This window comes from Macaca mulatta, chromosome 8 (assembly GCF_049350105.2).
Source record: "Macaca mulatta isolate MMU2019108-1 chromosome 8, T2T-MMU8v2.0, whole genome shotgun sequence".
NCBI lineage: Eukaryota > Metazoa > Chordata > Mammalia > Primates > Cercopithecidae > Macaca > Macaca mulatta.
Window position 1 is genome coordinate 104305020 of NC_133413.1, and position 18650 is coordinate 104323669.

At 43.0% G+C, this 18650-nt stretch overlaps 2 protein-coding genes across 6 annotated transcripts; one reads left to right on the top strand and one right to left on the bottom strand.

Moving 5' to 3' along the window:
* Positions 1-3814: 3814 nt before the first annotated feature.
* LOC144330584 (uncharacterized) lies at positions 3815-5852 on the bottom strand. Its single transcript, XM_077942784.1, has one exon. It carries the CDS (start codon positions 5850-5852, stop codon positions 4764-4766), a length of 1089 nt encoding a protein of 362 aa, XP_077798910.1. The 3' UTR covers positions 3815-4763.
* Positions 5030-14350, top strand: PDP1 (pyruvate dehydrogenase phosphatase catalytic subunit 1). Of its 5 annotated transcripts, none has more exons than XM_002805442.4 (3): positions 5030-5300; positions 6015-6049; positions 10263-14350. In XM_002805442.4, the coding sequence occupies exons 2-3, from the start codon at positions 6019-6021 to the stop codon at positions 11918-11920; spliced, it is 1689 nt and encodes a 562-aa protein (XP_002805488.1). In that variant the 5' UTR covers positions 5030-5300; positions 6015-6018; the 3' UTR covers positions 11921-14350. The 5 variants fall into 5 exon arrangements, with proteins under 5 accessions (XP_002805488.1, XP_002805489.1, XP_002805491.1 ...); XM_002805443.3 differs by having other exon boundaries at positions 5030-5161; XM_002805445.4 differs by lacking the exon at positions 6015-6049.
* The last annotated feature ends 4300 nt before the right edge of the window (positions 14351-18650 follow it).

The following is an 18650-nucleotide window of genomic DNA, read 5'->3' on the forward strand; positions in this document are numbered from 1 at the left end:
GCAGCCATGACTGGCACCTACTGTAAGAAGTGCTCTAGACACACCCCACTGTCTCAGCTCCCCTGAAGCCTGTCCTCTACCTCATATCCTCTGTGCTTTGGGGAATCCACCTACAGAATTATACTAAATAAAAAATTAATCTTGCCAAATTGTCTGATGCCCAGATAGTAACACCGACACTTCCCCTTTCATCTCTCCCCTCTTGCCCATACATGTCATCTTTAGTATTTGAAGACAGCCTAACTAACAGGAATTTTTGAAGTCTGTGCCAATCTCAGGTCCATCGGCATGCAATCCTCTTGGTAAAGCACTTGAATTCTATCATTAAGCAACCCCAGACACCTACTTTTTGTATTCTTTGTCATGTTCAATTAGTACACAGAAACTTCCTGCCTGCCAGCCAAGAGCCTTTGGTCCCTCATTTTGCAAGAGAATAAAGCTTTCTTCTCCCTTGAACATTCTACTGTCTCATGAATTCTGATGAGAATGGATTCCTTTTCAAATATGAAATGAGACAAATGTGAAAGCATCTAGAACAGTCTCTGGTCCAAAGGAGATGAACCACAGTACATGTTGTTTCTTTTGTATAGATGATTCGTCAATCTCACTGCTAACTCCAAACAACTTAATTTCAAAGAAGCAACTCCTGACACTGAGATGGTAATTAAACAGGTAGCCATTCTTTAGTTACTTAGCAATTTCTTGCTGATTTCCTAGCCAAGACCTGTAGGGAAACAGCTGCTAGAGGGGTATGGTAAGCCAGCCTCTTTTCCCTGTGACTGCTGATTTTGGCAAAGGCCACAGTAAATCAGTAACCATCAGGGTAAGAGCATCTCAGACCCACATGCAGATCTATTTTAAGCTTCTTGGCTGGCACCACTAAGACTGCTGGATCATCTCAATGTTGTCAAAGCTAACCTCCAATACCCCTAAGGGTCTAAGGGTCTTACCACCTGCCCACAAGAACATCAGGCCAATCTGGTCAAGCATTGCTCATTTTCAAATCTGTCCTAGGGCAAATAGATGACTAAATGTTAAGGTTCACATTCAGGAAATGTCATTGCATTTTTGATTATCACAGAAAGCATTTGTGTAAACAGGTGATTTCGCACAGTGCTTTCTTAGTACCGTACTATTTTTGAAGCCCCTTCCTCTCTCCTTCCCTACCTTCTCGACAAACGATCCTGGGTTGTTTCAGTGCTGCTTTTCAACACTTTCCAATGTTGAGGTATCAACAGGTGCTCTGGTGGCTAAGACAGTCTGGGGTCAACGCAGTAAACCCAAGGACCTGTCCTGACCCTGGCCAGATGGCCATGTGATAACGAACAGTACTTTTGAAGCAAGCCCATTGGGTGGCTAAATGGAGCTCCATCTAGAAACAGGAACACAGCCAGGCCAGAGGAGAATCAAGGTTGAGATACTAAAGAATCTTCTCCAGTTGTACCAGCGGTTGGTACCTTTGCATAAGGGTAGTTTATTTATATATACCTCTCACTGAACTATACAACTTTACAACCAGAGGACAAAACTTATACCTGTAAATGAGATTATTTCAAAGCCATCACTTTAGGCTTTATTCTGATTTCAAAAATACCTTGGCATTCAATACTTATGTCAAAATTCTTTTGACTATATTTAGTGGTGGCAAATACCAGTTTTTTTGAGAGTGGGTGTTATTTTTAGAAATATCCAGGTCATTCAGAACTAAGAAGAATAAGATGGGAAATCAATACTATTCTGGTATAAAACCAAAGTGTTGGTTATAGTAAAACAGGTTGGAGTTTCCTGTGCAGATCTGAAAACAATTTGAAAAGGGAGTTTTAAAAGTGCTCTGAATAATGGCAATGTCAGTGTGGAATAAGGGTTGCTACTAAGGTAACAGCTTTGAAGAGGTCATTTGATATGGATGTTGGATTCTTTTTTTTTTTTTGGAGATGGAGTCTCACTCTGTTGCCCAGGCTGGAGTGCAGTGCTGCAATCTCGGCTCACTGCAACCTCCATCTCCCAGGTTCAAGCAATTCTCCTGCCTCAGCCTCCCGAGTAGCTGTGATTACAGATGCCCACCACCACACCCAGCTAATTCTTTGTGTTTTTAGTAGAGACAGGGTTTCACCATGTTGGCCAGGCTGGTCTCAAACTCCTGCCCTCAAGCAATCTACCCGCCTCAGCCTCCCAAAGTGCTGGGATTATAGGCGTGAGCCACCACATCTGGCCTGGATGTTGGATTCTTACTACTCTATTTCACGACCATTTAAAAAAATGGTTTTTTTTTTTGTTTTTGTTTTTGTTTTTTTGAGACAGGGACTTGTGTAGTCGTCTAGGCTGGAGTGCAGTAAAGCTACAGCAGCCTTGGCTTCCTAGGATCAAGCAAGCCTTCTGAGTAGCTGAGACTACAGGCATGCACCACCACACCCAGATAATTTTTTTAAAAAATTTTTGTAGAGATGAGGTCTCACTGTGTTGCTCAGGTTGGTCTCTGGGCTCAAGCAATTCTTCCGTCCCGGCCTCCCAAAGTGCTGGGATTACAGGCAGGAGCCCACCAAGCCTGGCCAGGAAAAAGCTGGTAAGACAACAGAGAAGTCTAGTATGTACTTCATTTCTGGGTCATAAAGCAGAAACTCTTAAAATTCGTCTCATAGCTTCAGTTAAGTGGTCTTAAGGGAGGAGACCACTACTAGTCCGGCTGCCCTCCTCCCCCCACCTTGCCTACTTCACAAGACAGGAGGAAAGCGAGAAAGAAACAAAATTAAGATATATAGCCAGACAACCTTGGCACCACCACCCGGCCCTAGGAGTTAAACAAAGTAATAATTATAACATCAACCCCTGGCCTAAACTACTTGTGTTATCTGTAAATTCCAGACACTATACGAAAAAAGCATTGTAAAACTTTCTGTTCTGTTAGCTGATGCATGTAGTCCCCAGTCATGTTTCCCACGCTTGCTTGATTTATCACGACCCTTTCACGTGGATCCCTTAAAACTGTAAGACTTTAAAAAGGCCACGTATTTCTTTTTCGGAGAGCTCGGCTCTTAAGACAAAAAACCTCTTCCTTCTTTAATCCGGTGTCTCAGGAGTTTTGTCTGCGGCTCATCCTGCTACAGTCTCCATGTCCACAAAGTAAGGGTTAAGAGGCAGAGATCCTACGTATAAATGAATTTAAACTGATATTCTAAGGTTCTAAGATTCTCCATTCTTTTAATAACTTATTAGTACCTAACTACAGAATATAATGCACTTGGGGGCCTGGGTCTCCTACTTGCCAGGAGTTCTTAATCTAAAACACTGAACTGGACATGTCGATAATATCAAGAATAGCTAACACTTAATAACACTACATGCTATGCACTTTCTTAGCAAGCTATATATGTCAACTCTCTTAATACAGCCCTGTCATTACTTTTTACATTTTTATCTTACATATGAGAGAACTGAGCCATGCAGAGTTGCCCATGACCACACAGAAAGCTGCAGAGCTGGGAATGGAACCAAGCCAGCCTGGCTCCAGCTGCACTCTTAATCACTAGGCTACACCACCCTATGCATCTATGAAGAAGAAACCAGATACATAAATTAAATAATAGGAAAAGGGCAGTGAAGAATACTTGCAAATTTATGGGAAGCCCATTTGAGAAGCAAAAAGGAGAGGATGAAGGGAGGCAGATGGACCTGTAAAAACTGGGGTGAAGGCCAGACAGACTAGCCACAAAAGTTCCATGGGCAATCTGGGAATGGGCAGAAAGAGTCTCCTCTAGTTTATTTAGAGAACAGAGAATACAGCAACTTGAAAGATCCAGGAGTTATAAAGGACCAGTTTGGGTATATGACGTTTTTTATTACATAAACATCAGGTAATTCACTCCACATCATTTTGTAAACCTGACTGGCTAGTAATAAGTTATGTGTAATAAATCAAAGTCAACTTATTGGTGAACACTAGGGAAGATAAGTGCAATGCTCTACCTGCCATCTCCAAGGAAGCTCTTAGAAGCCACTATCCCGTAAAAGGGATGTATGGATGGAAGTCACTGAAGAGCCCTCGAGATATCTTGTTTTCCCACAGCCAATACCAATGCCACCTTAAGTCTAATCTCATCTGAGGTGGAAACAATCTCATGGAGCAGAAATGGGACTTAGAGCAGGGAATGACTTGGATGAAGGTCTTCTGACTCCAAGTCCAGTGTTCTTTCCTTGTAACCATTCAGGGCAACGGGGCCAATATTGATTTCAAAACTCCTCGGAGAACGTGAGCACACATCTATGCTACAGAGAGAATTCCCTCATCACAGTTCCGTCCTGCTGCTGTCTACACCTGCTTCCTCTCCCTGGAACGACAGAAAACATGATGGGCGTTAATGCTTCTAAAATCTGCAACACATCAAATGAACGAAGCAACAGCTACTCTCGAGGTTCTTTGCTACGCCTTGTACCGCAGGCTGCGGTGAGCCGCAGGGAGTTGAGATTCCCGTGAGGCTGAGAGCCGCTCCCGTAGCCTACCCTGGGAAGCCCCCACCCAACTGCGAGGCGCGGGGGAGGCTTGGCCGCTGGGCCGGCCACCCACACCACCGCATCCCCGCCGAGATGCAAGGAATTCGAGGAAGCCTGCACGGCAGGGGAGCAGCCCGTTCCTCGCGCCCCACGCACACGAAGACGTTGGAGCCGGTCCAGGCGCCTCCCCTCTCCCGATTCCGGAGCCTGCTCCGCCAACGCCGCCCGGCTCCACAGACCACCGCCTAGCGCCGCACAGCCACACCTTCCACCCGCTAAAGGGAGGGGTCACGTGAGGCGGGCCCGGGGAACCAATGGGCGGCTCGCGCCGAATGGAAGGGATTGTCTGACCCCCGTGACGTCACAAAGCTGGCAAGGAGCGCGCTCCTCTTCCGCCCCCGCCCCACCCCCGGCCGCGGCCCTCTCCGCCTTCCCGCCCACTCGCCACTGCGCAGCCAATCGGAAGGCGGGAAGCACTCCAGCCCGAACGTGCGGGCGGGGCGGGGCGGGGCGGGGTGGCGGCCCCGCAGGGTAGGGGAGCAGAGTGGGCCGGCTGGGGGCGAGGGCCCGAGCTCCGGGAGCTGCACGGGGCTGAGTGGAAAAAGCACGGAGCGGCGGCGTCGTTGTTGCCCCCTCCTCCTCGGGACAATCGTTTGGTTTCCTGCGGTGCCCGGTTCGTATTCCCTACTCCCGGCCACGAGCCGCCCCGTCCGGGATCCTCCACCCGTCCAAAGTTGTGAGGGGGCGCCGGGCGTGCTCGCGGATCGGCGGCCGCGGGCGTGCGGAGGGCGGGACGAGCCCTGGAGCGCCAGGTGCGCACCTGGGGGTCGGGGCTGTAGGGCGGGAGCGGTGGCGCTGGGGGCCGTCGGGGGGCTGGGGGCTGGGGGCTTGGGGCGGGGGCGGGGCCGCCGTGCAGCCCTAGCGTCTTCCGGCCTCTGCGCACCGGCTGTCAGCACCAAGGGCGCCGCGGGGACCGCGGCAGTGCGAGCTCCGGGGAGGCTGTAGGGCTGCGGCTCTGCCTGAGTGTCTCCCCGATGCACCCCGGGTCCGGGCTGGTCCCGCTGGCAGCTTGCCGCCGGCCGGTCCCTGTTAGTCTGGACTGAAGCGGGCACCCGTGGGGCCGGGCCGGGCGGGGCGGGACAGGACTGGGCGGGCAGCGGGCGGGGCTGCCGTACGCGTCCATAGGCTTCGCGCCCCGACTGGATGGAGGGGCTGGCCCTTGGGGCGCGCCCCTGCTCGCGCCTGGGCCGCGCTGTCTTGGGCTGTGGCTCTGCCTCCCCGGCGGGGTGGGTTGGTTTGGTTGGCTTCCTTGTTCTCTCCACCCCTTTATCCCTCCTCCATTCTCTTCCCCCCTCCCAGCCCATTCACCGGGCTGGAGCGACACCTCGCCCCTCCTCCGCTCCCGCCTCCCCGCCGCCGCCTCCTCTAATGAGCATCTCTGCCTTGCTTTCAATGGGCCGGTGCTGCTGTCGCTGCTGCTGCCCGCGCGGGTTGTGGATGTTGTCGGCTCCGTGTTGTGATGACAGGAGAATGTGTGTGTGTCCCGGGCCCAGACGAATTGGTAGGTATTCACTTAACTACCTGCGTTGGGTACCCAGGAAGGATGGTGACAGATTTTTGTGTATGGATGGTTTTAGGTGGGTCAGCGTTGTATTAAGGGATGAGATAGATTGGAAAAAGGAACAAGGGCGTCTTGGATTGGGAGAGCTTTGATGCCTTTGTGAGTGCAATTTTTCAGGTAGTGACAAAGGAAACTAATCAAACAGGTACTGGCTTGGTGCTTCGTATCATTCTTCATTCATGTAAAAAGATAGCAGGAGCTGTGAAATGGCTAGGCATTTCCAGAAAAATGTTGAAAAATCGTGGATGGTCTTTAGGTAGAGTGTTTAATGCAATCGGATTACATAAACTGGGGTTCTGACACATTAAATGATTAGCATAGCTTTTCTTTTTCATTTACATCAGAAGCTTTGCAAAGCTAAAGGGCTCCGGAGTCGGTGCCTTAATAGCGTTTGCTAATTAATTTGGTCCGTAGGTCTATTGATGGAGTGGAAAAAATGTCTTGGCACAGGCTCTGCTAAGCACATCAGTAAGAATGGATGGGTCTCTTTCCTGTTTCTGGTTGCAGTGCATCTTTCTTTATTAGTCATTGGCAAAATCAGCCAAATCTGCCTGGGACGAAGATGCTGCGTATAACGTGGCTGAGTCTAGATCATGGAATAGGAACTTTTCCGTGAAAATTGTGATCAGGAATAACTTGAAAATTTGACACTGCTCTGTTTTACCAACAGTTGTACCTGGATGCTGTTCTTATTGCCTGATCAAGAGCCTTCTACACTAATTTAACAAGCTTGTCAGCAAAAGTTTTGATGTAGAGGGTTTTCTTGTTGTATCAGTGGATATTCTGAAGGATAATTAAGAGTTTTCCAGTGCTCACTTATTGTTTATGAAAGCATTTTAAAGTACTTTGACTCCCAAGGGTATCTGATCTGATGGAGAGAATATATCACTTGTACCGATGAGGATAGAACGCTCATTGATCACAGCACAGTTTTCATAAATTCCAACTTCCCTAGGAATTTTGTCTTTTGAAGGCATGTTAGGAGTTGGGGCATTAGGATATAATCTCAGTCCATGTGCTAAGCCTCTGCATAACTGAAAGATACAGTCAATAAAATTCACTCTCTTTTTTTGTTTTTAATCGCAAGAACTTTTGCCTCGAAGGAAAAATGTAGTGGAGAATTTGTTTGATGTTTGAATATAAGTATTATTAAAAGCACCTGCTGTGTGAATCATTAGCTTTTTGTCACTAGATTTCATTCATTTTGCAGTGAACTACAAAAGTAGAAAAGATGTCAAACCAAGCCGGATGCGGTGGCTCATCCCTGTAACCCCAGCACTTTGGGAGGCTGAGGCGGGTGGATGGCCTGAGGTCAGGAGTTGGAAACCAACCTGACCAACATGGTGAAACCCCATCTCTACTGAAAATACAGAATTATCCGGGCGTGGTAATCCCAGCTACTCGGGAGGCTGAGGCGGGAGAATCGCTTAAACCCGGGAGGCAGAGGTTGCAGTGAGCCGAGATCACGCCATTGCACTCCAACTCCTCCTCCCGTCCCCCCGCCACACACCCAGAAAAATGACGAAGCAAAGGAATTTAAGTAAAGTGCAGGTTTCCTGGATTTGTTATTCCTCAGACAATCAAACACTGTTATGCATCTGTCAACCCTCCCTCCCCCATACACAAATAGTATTTTGAGTCAATTTACATTCCATAGAGGCACATTTTCTTTTTCTTTTTTTTTCTGTAAGATTCTTAAGTTTTAAAGAAAGAGCAAATGCAGTCATAAAATTATGAAGAAAAATTGTTTTCATTAAGATTACGTTCGTTTACATTTTTAATGATAGGAAACCTTTATACAAAGCACAAAATGAGTTGATATGCTTTCTGCGTGCAAACCTAAAAAGAGATACGGTTTAAGTGTGGAAGCCGCTGTCATGTGGCCCAACATTTGAGCACATCTTCTGGCTCAGTCATGTACACTTAACCTCTGGATGACTTTCAGGTATTCAGTTTGAAGTGCTTTTATTTAAATGGTTACTCCTGATGGATTCCTGTTTTTCTGGAATTTCTGTTTTTCATTAGTGCATTTCAGAATACTTTTTTAGTTACAGATTCTTATTTCCAAAATTATAGCCATTACTTTCTATTGCCTGATCTTGTCTTCATTTCCGTAAACAAATCCCTTCTTAGATAGTGCAGTTAAAATGATGGTACTTTATGCTACTTGCAGAAGAGAATCTGTGTGGCTGGCTTATGTAGTGCTTTTTACAGAAGCAAACAAGCATCAGTGATTATTCGGTGTTTAGTTTTCTTTGCTTCCCGCTACCCCAGTTTATCACTTTTTCTCAAATTATTCTTCAAAAAATGTATATGAAAATAATATATAGCTAACACTTGCTATGATATTTGTAAATTCTTTTGTTTCTTAATGAGTTTAGCCCTGGGAAGGAATAGTTGCTATTAACTCAGATGGTTTTATTTTCCATGTTCCTTTTTGTTTATTGCATTTGTTTATTTAAAGTATTTCTAAAGTGTGTTTCTTTGTAGTCTAAAAGACTATTTTGAAACAGTATCTCAAGAATTCAGGGAAAATATATTTTATTGAGGAAGAAGAGGGATTTTTTTCTTGCTTGAATTATCTAGATTAATGATATATTTATTAATTTTTCCAAATAAATGCCCAGAAATTATTTTCAGTGCATATAGTGAGTGATAGGATTTTTTTAAAGTTTGTAATTATATTGCTGTACCTTTTCAATCCAAACCTTAGACTATTATTTGACTATACTGCTTTCCTGGAGCAAATAAATACCTTTTTTTTTTCTTTAATGTGAGAAAAAACATTTTTGGTTTTTTGAAATTTATTTTAAATTTACAATTGACACATAATAGTATATATTTATGGGATACACTGTGATGTTTCAGTGTGTGTATATTGGTAGACATTGTGTAATGATGAAATCACAGTAATTACCATATCCAAGAAAACATTTTTCTAGGGGTTAATTCTACTTTGGATCCATAGTAGATGAAAATACTTACATGGTTTTTCCTTATGGCTGCTAAGCAGGGGACATTGTTAGTAGGTAAATTAAGTTCTAGGACTGAAGTCATTTATGTTACTAACAAAGCTTTAGAGCTACTACAATACTTAAAACTTTTTTTTTTTTTTTTTTTTTAAATCATGAATGGCACGGTAGAATTCAACAGTGAATAAATGAAACCTGAATTTTATTTCAAAGCCTCACTTCCATAAGCATAAAGGCATGAATCCTAGAAAAGCCTTAGATAGCATCTGTTCCATTGTGTTCATTTACAAGTTAGAAGAGTGAGACTCAAAGATGTGAGCTGACTTTTCCAAGATTATTTGGGAGTTGGTGGCAGACCTATGCCCATTAGCCTGGCAAATTGCCACAGTGGTCTAGAGAAGCAAGTTTTGCAAGACCATCTACTGGGGTACAGGAGAGAAATACTGGAATTTCTTTTTTTATTTAATTATGTAGAAATTTTTCTGTGTATGTTACAATGCATATTACTATAGTAAAATATGTATATGATGTACAAACGTCTCTGTTGTTCCTCACCCTACATTCCTCAGAGTTGACTGAGATACACACCGCATCCAGCATATGCTACCTTTTGCAGGCCAAAGGAGAACTGGTGGCAGTAATTCATGAATATACATATGTTTGGGCTGCATTTTAACACTTTTGATCATAGCCATGTGTAATCATGCCAAAATTGACCACAGGTCTATGTAAAGGATCTTCATAAATTGAAGAAGTCCCTGTGTAAAATGGGAGATTTCAAGGCATTTTTTAAGGATAGGGAGATAGAAGGATGATTGGTCAGGTAGACTGCTACTGCATAATGTTATATAACCTTCATCTCCTCAGCTTTCCCCAGCCAAATCTGTTGTACATTCTGCACAGTTTGTACTGCACAAAGAAGAACAAAGAAAAGAGAAAATTGAAGTTTGAGTACAGGAGCCAGGAGTTCAGTCCTGGTTCCACGAATAATTGGGAGTTGTGCCTACCAGAATACACCCTGTAGAAATAGTACATGATGTGTGTATAAAATGTAGTACCTTCTAACAAAGGCTTAGCATGTAGATTGACTTGCTTAATATTTGTTATGAAGGCAAAGCTAGATTAAGTCTCCTGAAATGTAACTCTTTTCTTTGTGTACATCTGTCTAATTTGCTGTCTAGGAATCCCAGTCAGAAGTTCCAGCCTGCCACTGTTCTCTGATGCCATGCCAGCACCAACTCAACTGTTTTTTCCTCTGATCCGTAACTGTGAACTGAGCAGGATCTATGGCACTGCATGTTACTGCCACCACAAACATCTCTGTTGTTCCTCACCCTACGTTCCTCAGAGTCGACTGAGATATACACCTCATCCAGCATATGCTACCTTTTGCAGGCCAAAGGAGAACTGGTGGCAGTACACCCAAGGAAGGAGATATGCTTCCACACCACAGAAATTTTACCTCACACCTCCACAAGTCAATAGCATCCTTAAAGCTAATGAATACAGTTTCAAAGTGCCAGAATTTGATGGCAAAAATGTCAGTTCTATCCTTGGATTTGACAGCAATCAGCTGCCTGCAAATGCGCCCATTGAGGACCGGAGAAGTGCAGCAACCTGCCTGCAGACCAGAGGGATGCTTTTGGGGGTTTTTGATGGCCATGCAGGTTGTGCTTGTTCCCAGGCAGTCAGTGAGAGACTTTTTTATTATATTGCTGTCTCTTTGTTACCCCATGAGACTTTGCTAGAGATTGAAAATGCAGTGGAGAGTGGCCGGGCACTGCTACCCATTCTCCAGTGGCACAAGCACCCCAATGATTACTTTAGTAAGGAGGCATCCAAATTGTACTTTAACAGCTTGAGGACTTACTGGCAAGAGCTTATAGACCTCAACACTGGTGAGTCAACTGATATTGATGTTAAGGAGGCCCTAATTAATGCTTTCAAGAGGCTTGATAATGACATCTCCTTGGAGGCACAAGTTGGTGATCCTAATTCCTTCCTCAACTATCTGGTGCTTCGAGTGGCATTTTCTGGAGCCACTGCTTGTGTGGCCCATGTGGATGGTGTTGACCTTCATGTGGCCAATACTGGCGATAGCAGAGCCATGCTGGGTGTGCAGGAAGAGGACGGCTCATGGTCAGCAGTCACGCTGTCTAATGACCACAATGCTCAGAATGAAAGAGAACTAGAACGGCTGAAATTGGAACATCCAAAGAGTGAGGCCAAGAGTGTGGTGAAACAGGATCGGCTGCTTGGCTTGCTGATGCCATTTAGGGCTTTTGGAGATGTAAAGTTCAAATGGAGCATTGACCTTCAAAAGAGAGTGATAGAATCTGGCCCAGACCAGTTGAATGACAATGAATATACCAAATTTATTCCTCCTAATTATCACACACCTCCTTATCTCACTGCTGAGCCAGAGGTAACTTACCACCGATTAAGGCCACAGGATAAGTTTCTGGTGTTGGCTACTGATGGGTTGTGGGAGACTATGCATAGGCAGGATGTGGTTAGGATTGTGGGTGAGTACTTAACTGGCATGCATCACCAACAGCCAATAGCTGTTGGTGGCTACAAGGTGACTCTGGGACAGATGCACGGCCTTTTAACAGAAAGGAGAACCAAAATGTCCTCGGTATTTGAGGATCAGAATGCAGCAACCCATCTCATTCGCCATGCTGTGGGCAACAACGAGTTTGGGACTGTTGATCATGAGCGCCTCTCCAAAATGCTTAGTCTTCCTGAAGAGCTTGCTCGAATGTACAGAGATGACATTACAATCATTGTAGTTCAGTTCAATTCTCATGTCGTAGGGGCGTATCAAAACCAAGAATAGTGAGTGGCTCTTTCACTGGCAATTCTCAAATGATATGCATTTAAAGGGCAGATTTTTAAAAAAGATACTACTATAATAAACATTTCCAGTTGGTCATTCTAAGCATTTACCCGTTTGATACTCTAGCTAGTCAGGTACTTTAAATTGACTTTGCAGCAGGGTGGCAGGGTCAGGAGAGTCTGGTTCTGCCTAGCTCAGATTTCATGGCACCTGCACTTGAAGCAAGTCACTTCTTTATCACAGGTGTCTTGAAACATTGGCTTCTTTTACCAACCTGAGAAAATTAGGATGACCTGGCAAATAAGATCTTGAATAGGCCAAAAGCAAGTATCTTGCTGTGTGTAGTCTCTTGGTTAAAGTGAAGAAACAGTACTGTTCACACCTACAAACCCCTTTCTTCACTGAGATTCCAGTGTACGTGAGAACATATATTTATTGCATGATTTTCTAGGTACACAGTCTATGCATTATTCATATACATTTATTTTAGCCTGAAGTGGTTTTCAAATCCAATTCTTTAAGCCATAAATGACCAAGATCCAAGCAATCTGAATTCGTTTTTGTGATTATTTGACTGGAATGCTTCTTAAGTGGAATAACTATACTCCGTTATCCACCCGATTTCCTAATGTAATTGAAACATTTTATATTTTGCCACACACTTGGAGACAATAAGGGTTTTTAGTTTTATCTACTCTTCTATTGAAGTTAAATAAAGAAAAAAAGATTTTTTATTTGTATTAATGAAAAGCTTTAGTTTAAAATAAGGAGATCCAGAATAAAAAGAAGAGACTGACCTCTTCAATTATTGTCATCTGTAGCCACCAGCACAACACTCTTACATAATCCCCAAAGGCTTGGCATGCTGTAAGTGTGTGGTGGGTAGACTGCTGCCGGGGAATCGTACTTCTTATTTAGTAGTGATAAGACTTTTCATCATTTTTGGAATTTTAAAGATGACATATATAAAATAAGTTTATCAATTTGGGGAATAAGGTTTAATATTACCATTGGGTATTGAGACAGGAGAAAGTTTTTGTTTTTCTCCATTTAGACATAGGTCAATTAAAATATTTGGGTTTAAAATGACTAAATGCTTTAAACATATTGTAGCTTAAGATATATGTGTTAAGATATATACATGAGAAACTTTAAAAGGTAACTACTGTGCATGCCTGATGCTTAATAGAACACTTACTTAGTGACATCAAATGTTTGCAGCAGTCTCCATAATTATATTCAGTCCCTTCTAATACTGTATCAACGTAAATGAAATAAATATATTCAAATTGGCTTTTTGGGAGCTTATTTACTATGCATCAAATGGCATTTTGTTCCTGTGTTTAGTAGTGATCTGTATACAGCTGTGCATATACTTTCATCACTTATTCTAGCATCACTGTTAAAAAATGGCTGTGATTATGTTTGATATTCACCTGGATTTTAATACAAGCCAATATCAGCTTCCCATTGTGTAATAACTTGGGTGTTTAGGAGTCTTTTCACATTTTTGGGGGATATGAACTAGATGTTCAAGGACTCCTTCTGGAGTGTGGATACTGAATCAGTGTAGTATTGGCTGCAGAATTTGCTTCAATTGAAAATAGACTCAGGAAGATTGCTGCTCAGAATATCATATAATGTTTATTTTTTGAGGTGTTTTTGTTTTTATTTGTGGGTTTTTTTTTTTTTTTGGAAGTCAGCTTGGAATTTTTTTCCTGGGAAGTATTTGGGAGAGGGAAAGGCTGTACTATATATTTATTTCTAAATGTTTTGACTGGGCCTTTTTCTTTTAATGATATATGTGGACTGCTCTAGCAAACCCTATTTTCAGCTACTATTTGAATGTTCTTGAACACCACCACTGAAGAGTTTCATATTATACACCAAATAATGTCTCATCTCTATATAGTATAGGGAATATAAAATTGGTTTCCTGTGGTCATGATCAAGATAGTAATATTATTACACAAGAAACTTGGTCTGCAGTCTGAAAGCTGGTCTACTCTCTATAGAAATGAAAATGCAGCATGGAGTTGACATTGTAGAAATGAAAGTAATTGGGTATTAGAAATCTGAATGTACTGTCATCTAAAAGCAATTGTGATTTTATTGTAATTGGTTGTCACTGTGATACGGTGTCTAGAATTAAAGAATACATGTAAACTTTCATGGTATTTAGCCTTTCTTAAATTTTTGTAAAATTTAAACTTTCTAATGTATGTATTCAACTTCTGTATTTATATTTAATCAGTGGTTCATGATACATAATACACCCTTAACTAGTTAAATGGAATGTTGGTATGGTACAGAGTACTGTATTGGTAAGAAAACTGTCTTATAAAAGATGTATGTGTGTGAAGACATGAAAGTTTAATGTACAGAATGGTTGGAGAAATGCCCATGGTGAATTAAAGCTTTCATATCTGCTTTCTGAATGTCCTGTGTTGGTTTTTAATAACAAGATTCATTAGATGCTTCCTATGCATGGTAGATTATGTTTAACTTTAGGATCCAGTAGATACATAGTACTTCAAATCTGTAAAAATTAAGGTAAATTTTTGTTTTTTTCTTTTTGAGACAGAGTCTCGCTCTGTCGCCAAAGCTGGAGTGCAGTGGCATGATCTCGTCTTACTGCAACCTCTGCCTCTTGGGTTCAAGCAGTTCTTCTGCCTCAGCCTCCTGAGTAGCTGGGACTACAGGTGCATGCCACCATGCCTGGCTAATTTATGTATTTTTAGTATAGACGGGGTTTCATCATATTGGCCAGGCTGGTCTTGAACTCCTGACCTTGTGATCCACCCGCTTCCCAAAGTGCTGGGTTTACGGGCATGAACCACCACGCCAAACCAAAATTGAGGTATAATTTAAACAAAATGCACAGATTTAAAATTTGCGATGTAACATTTGGTAACACCCCAATAAAGATATAAAACTTTTCCTTCAGAAAATTCCCTATGCCCCTTTCCCATTAATCCCTCTCATAACTATCGTTCCACTTTTCTCACTATAATTTTGCTTCTAGAAATTTATGTAAATCATACATGTACTTTTTTTTTTTCAGACAGTCTTGCTCTGTCGCCCTGGCTGGAGTGCATGATCTCGGCTCACTGCAACCTCCACCTCCTGGGTTCGAGCAATCCTCCTGCCTTAGCCTCCTGAGTAACTGGGACTACAAGCATGTCTCATCACACCTGGCTAACTTTTGTATTTTTAGTGGAGACGGGATTTCACCATGTTAGCCAGGCTGGTTTCAAACGCCTGACCTCAAGTGATCCGCCCACATCAGCTTTCCAAAGTACTGGGATTACAGGCGTAAGCCACTGTACCCGGCCCATATATGTACTTTGTATGTTTGACTTTTGCTCAAGTTTTGGAGATTCACTTATGTTGTATTCATAGTCTGTTCCTTGTTACTGAGTAGCATTCCAGTGTTTGAATGTATCACAATTTATCCATTCTCTATTGATGGATGTTGTCAGTCTCCCCCTCCTCCCCTTTAAAGATAATTTTTAGATTAATAATTCTCAGAAATGCTGTTTGGTTAAGGTGTAGCTTTAACTTTGCAAATAATGATTACCGGTAAGTTTTATGTTAAAGCTTTGATGATAGGACCCTTTAATGCCCTTAAAACAAATGGTGGGAATTTTTCATGGTGAAAAGTTTGGTGGGATTAAGGTGTGGCCCGTTGCTATTGGCTTCTCTGTTCCTCTCCCACTGAGAATTTTGTTGAGTTCATTAAGCTTGGTAAATTATTGTGTTAATGACAAATTGAGAAAATGGCAAATTATACCTCAGTGGGTTTTTTGTCTGTTTTTTGAAAAATGTCTCACTCTGTCACCCAGACTGGAGTGTAGTGGTGTGATCACAGTTTATTGCAGCCTCAACCTCCTAAGCTCATATAGCTTGGTTTTTGATGGTTTGGGTTTATTGCTGCATTGGCCATAGCTATGATTAGGGATGAGGAAGGAAGAGGATGAAGTGCTGACTGCTGGGGATGGGGCGACTGACTTGAGTATTTCTGCTTTCATTGAACAAAGTTAACACTGCTTAGAATGAGCTTCCATGTTCACTAGTCAAACACATACCTGAATGTGGGTTGTTCATTTGTCCTTGGATATAGCAAGAGGATCTAGGTAGCTGTTATCCTTTCCATAGGTTGACATATTTAATTCTGACTTTTTCATAAATAATAGAACAATTGCTATTCATTGTAGAGTTTTTCAGACCTTCAAAAGCTGCGTTCTGTTAAAATTGATGCAGTGGTGCCTTTACTACCTAAACAAGCTGAATAAATGAAGACATCTTAATGGCATCAGAATTGGCTTGTTACGGTATGAAAGTCATTTCGTTTTTTCCTTTCAGAATGTACTTTAAAAGCCAAGCTTAATCCTATTAAATCCTATGTGTCCAGTTCTTACAACAATGCAATTTATAACCCTGGATTGAATCATAATGCATAGCATTGTTTTCTAAGTAGCTCTCAAATTACAAGTCTTCAAAACGAATATATTAGGAATGATGAAATTCATATACTCCATGTGTCATTAAAAATGGTTATCCAGTGCATGTAATATTAAGGTCCACACAATTTAGGCTCAGTTATTTAGCCAATATTTAGGTTCATAAATGGTCCCCATCCAACCCTTGACTCCCAGAAGCTCCCTATGCACAGAATGAGAGAAGCATTTCCTTGAGGGTCCACCAGGAACTGTAGCTGCTATTTGTGAGTATCAGGTACCCAGCTTCAAAAAGACTGGATATTTCATCTGAGTTCATCTTACTACCCCTACCCAAAGGCAGGTGGAGGAGACAGTTTTCCATCCAAGATCCTGCCCAAACTGATGAATTTCTCTGCTTTTCTTTCTTTTCTTTTCTTTTTTTCTTTTTGAGATGGAGTTTCGCTTTTCTTGCCTAGGCTAGAGTGCAGTGGTGCAATCTCGGCTCACTACAACCGCCTCCTGGGTTCAAGTGATTCTCCTGCCTCAGCCTCCCGAGTAGCTGGGATTACAGGCATGTGCCACCACACCCGGCTAATTTTGTATTTTTAGTAGAGACGGGGTTTCTCCATGTTGGTCAGGCTGGTCTTGAACTTCCGACCTCAGGTGATCCGCCTGCCTTGGCTTCCCAAAGTGCTGGGATTACAGACGTGAGCCACCACGCCCGGCCAGTTCTCTGCTTTTCTAAAATGTACACAGTTCACTGACTCTGCTTGTAACATGCTCAAAGTGCACAAATACTAAAGTCTGAGGTTAGTGATCACATTCAGCCTTTCAGAAACTTTAAACTCTGGGCACTAGCAACAAGCAGCCAAGAAGAGTCAACTGAAGATTTTATCTCATCCGTGGCGATGAACCAGATTGTCTTTTTGAAGGCCAGGAACTGTTTTATTTGCTGGCAGTGTTGCCTCAGAGACCAGCCTTCCAGCATGAACGCTGAGAAGAATGGGAAATGTGACAAGAGACCTAAGCTAGGAAAAACAAGAAGAGGGAAGGGAAAGAATGGTATTGGCAATTACCGTAGTGATTACAGAAGCAGTAATGGGGTCAGGGAGCATCAGATCCTAATAATTTGCACCAGTGACAAGGATGAGCGCAAAGCACCGGAAAGACAGCAGTGAGCTAAATGGTAGCAAGGTAAAGGGCTTTAAAAATCATTTTTGGCCGGGCACGGTGGGTCATGCCTGTAATCTCAGCACTTTACAGTGCTGAGGCTGAGGTGGGTAAATCACCTGAGGTCAGGAGTTCAAGAGCTCCCTGGCCAGTGTGGCGAAACCTCATCTCTACTAAAAATACAAAAAAACTAGTTGGGCATGGTGGTGCATACCTGTAATCCCAGCTACTTGGGAGGCTGAGACAGGAGAATCACTTGAACCCTGGAGGTGGAGGTTGCAGTGAGCCAAGATTGCGCCACTGCACTCCAGCCTGGTGACAGAGCGAGACTCTGTCTTTAAAAAAAAAAAAAAATCATTTTCAAACCCTTATGCGCACATATTTTATGGTAGGGCAGCAGCAATTGACATTAGCATGGCCATTTAGTCCTGGTCCATTAGATAAGCAAAAAGGAAAGTCTTTGAAACTGACCATATGGAAAGGGATCTGTGGTACTCAGAAGGATAGTTTTCTACAAAGAACTTTGCTTAGAAATTATTTTTCTTTGCTCCAAACCTGTAGATAAGTTAAATAGCCTAATTTAGCCTGATGAAAACAGAGATGGGATCATTAAGGCCCTCGTGTCAGGAGAGACAGCTGTGAGACTGAGCAGACCAGAGAGAATGAGGGTTATTAAAGCAGGACCTTGTTGACCATGAAGTCAGAGCCCCGTGGCTCCTGGCATAACCAGAAAACACACTGATGTTGCAGCCATAGTAATACTAACAGTAACCACAACTATTGTTTTTTGTGTACTTACTATGTGCCCGGTTCTGTGAAAAGTACACCGATTACATTTCCTCATTTTATCCTTGTGCCGGCTATTGTCTGGCCCATCAATCCCTTCTTAGGCTGTCTCTGCCCTGCTCTGTGGACCAGGAAGCCATACCCTGCAGGCTGTAGCTCCCAGGGCTCATTTGCCTCCTGATTGCCATTTCAATTCAACAAACAGGTAACACCAGCAGATGATCAGAGGGTGGGATGAGAGAGAGGCCAGGATATTTCTCCCTTATTCCCTCCATGCTGTGGGCTGCATCTCCAGCCTTGGCTGTAACCCTCACACTGTACTGCTCGTCTTC

Excerpts from the sequence above, each read along its gene's own strand:
- LOC144330584 (XM_077942784.1), bottom strand. The coding sequence starts at position 5,852 with ATGGGCTGGGAGGGGGGAAGAGAATGGAGGAGGGATAAAGGGGTGGAG.
- PDP1 (XM_015145692.3), top strand. The coding sequence starts at position 5,941 with ATGGGCCGGTGCTGCTGTCGCTGCTGCTGCCCGCGCGGGTTGTGGATG. Across the intron at positions 6,050-10,262 it reads TCCCGGGCCCAGACGAATTG|GAATCCCAGTCAGAAGTTCC; the intron begins GTAGGTATTCAC and ends TTTGCTGTCTAG.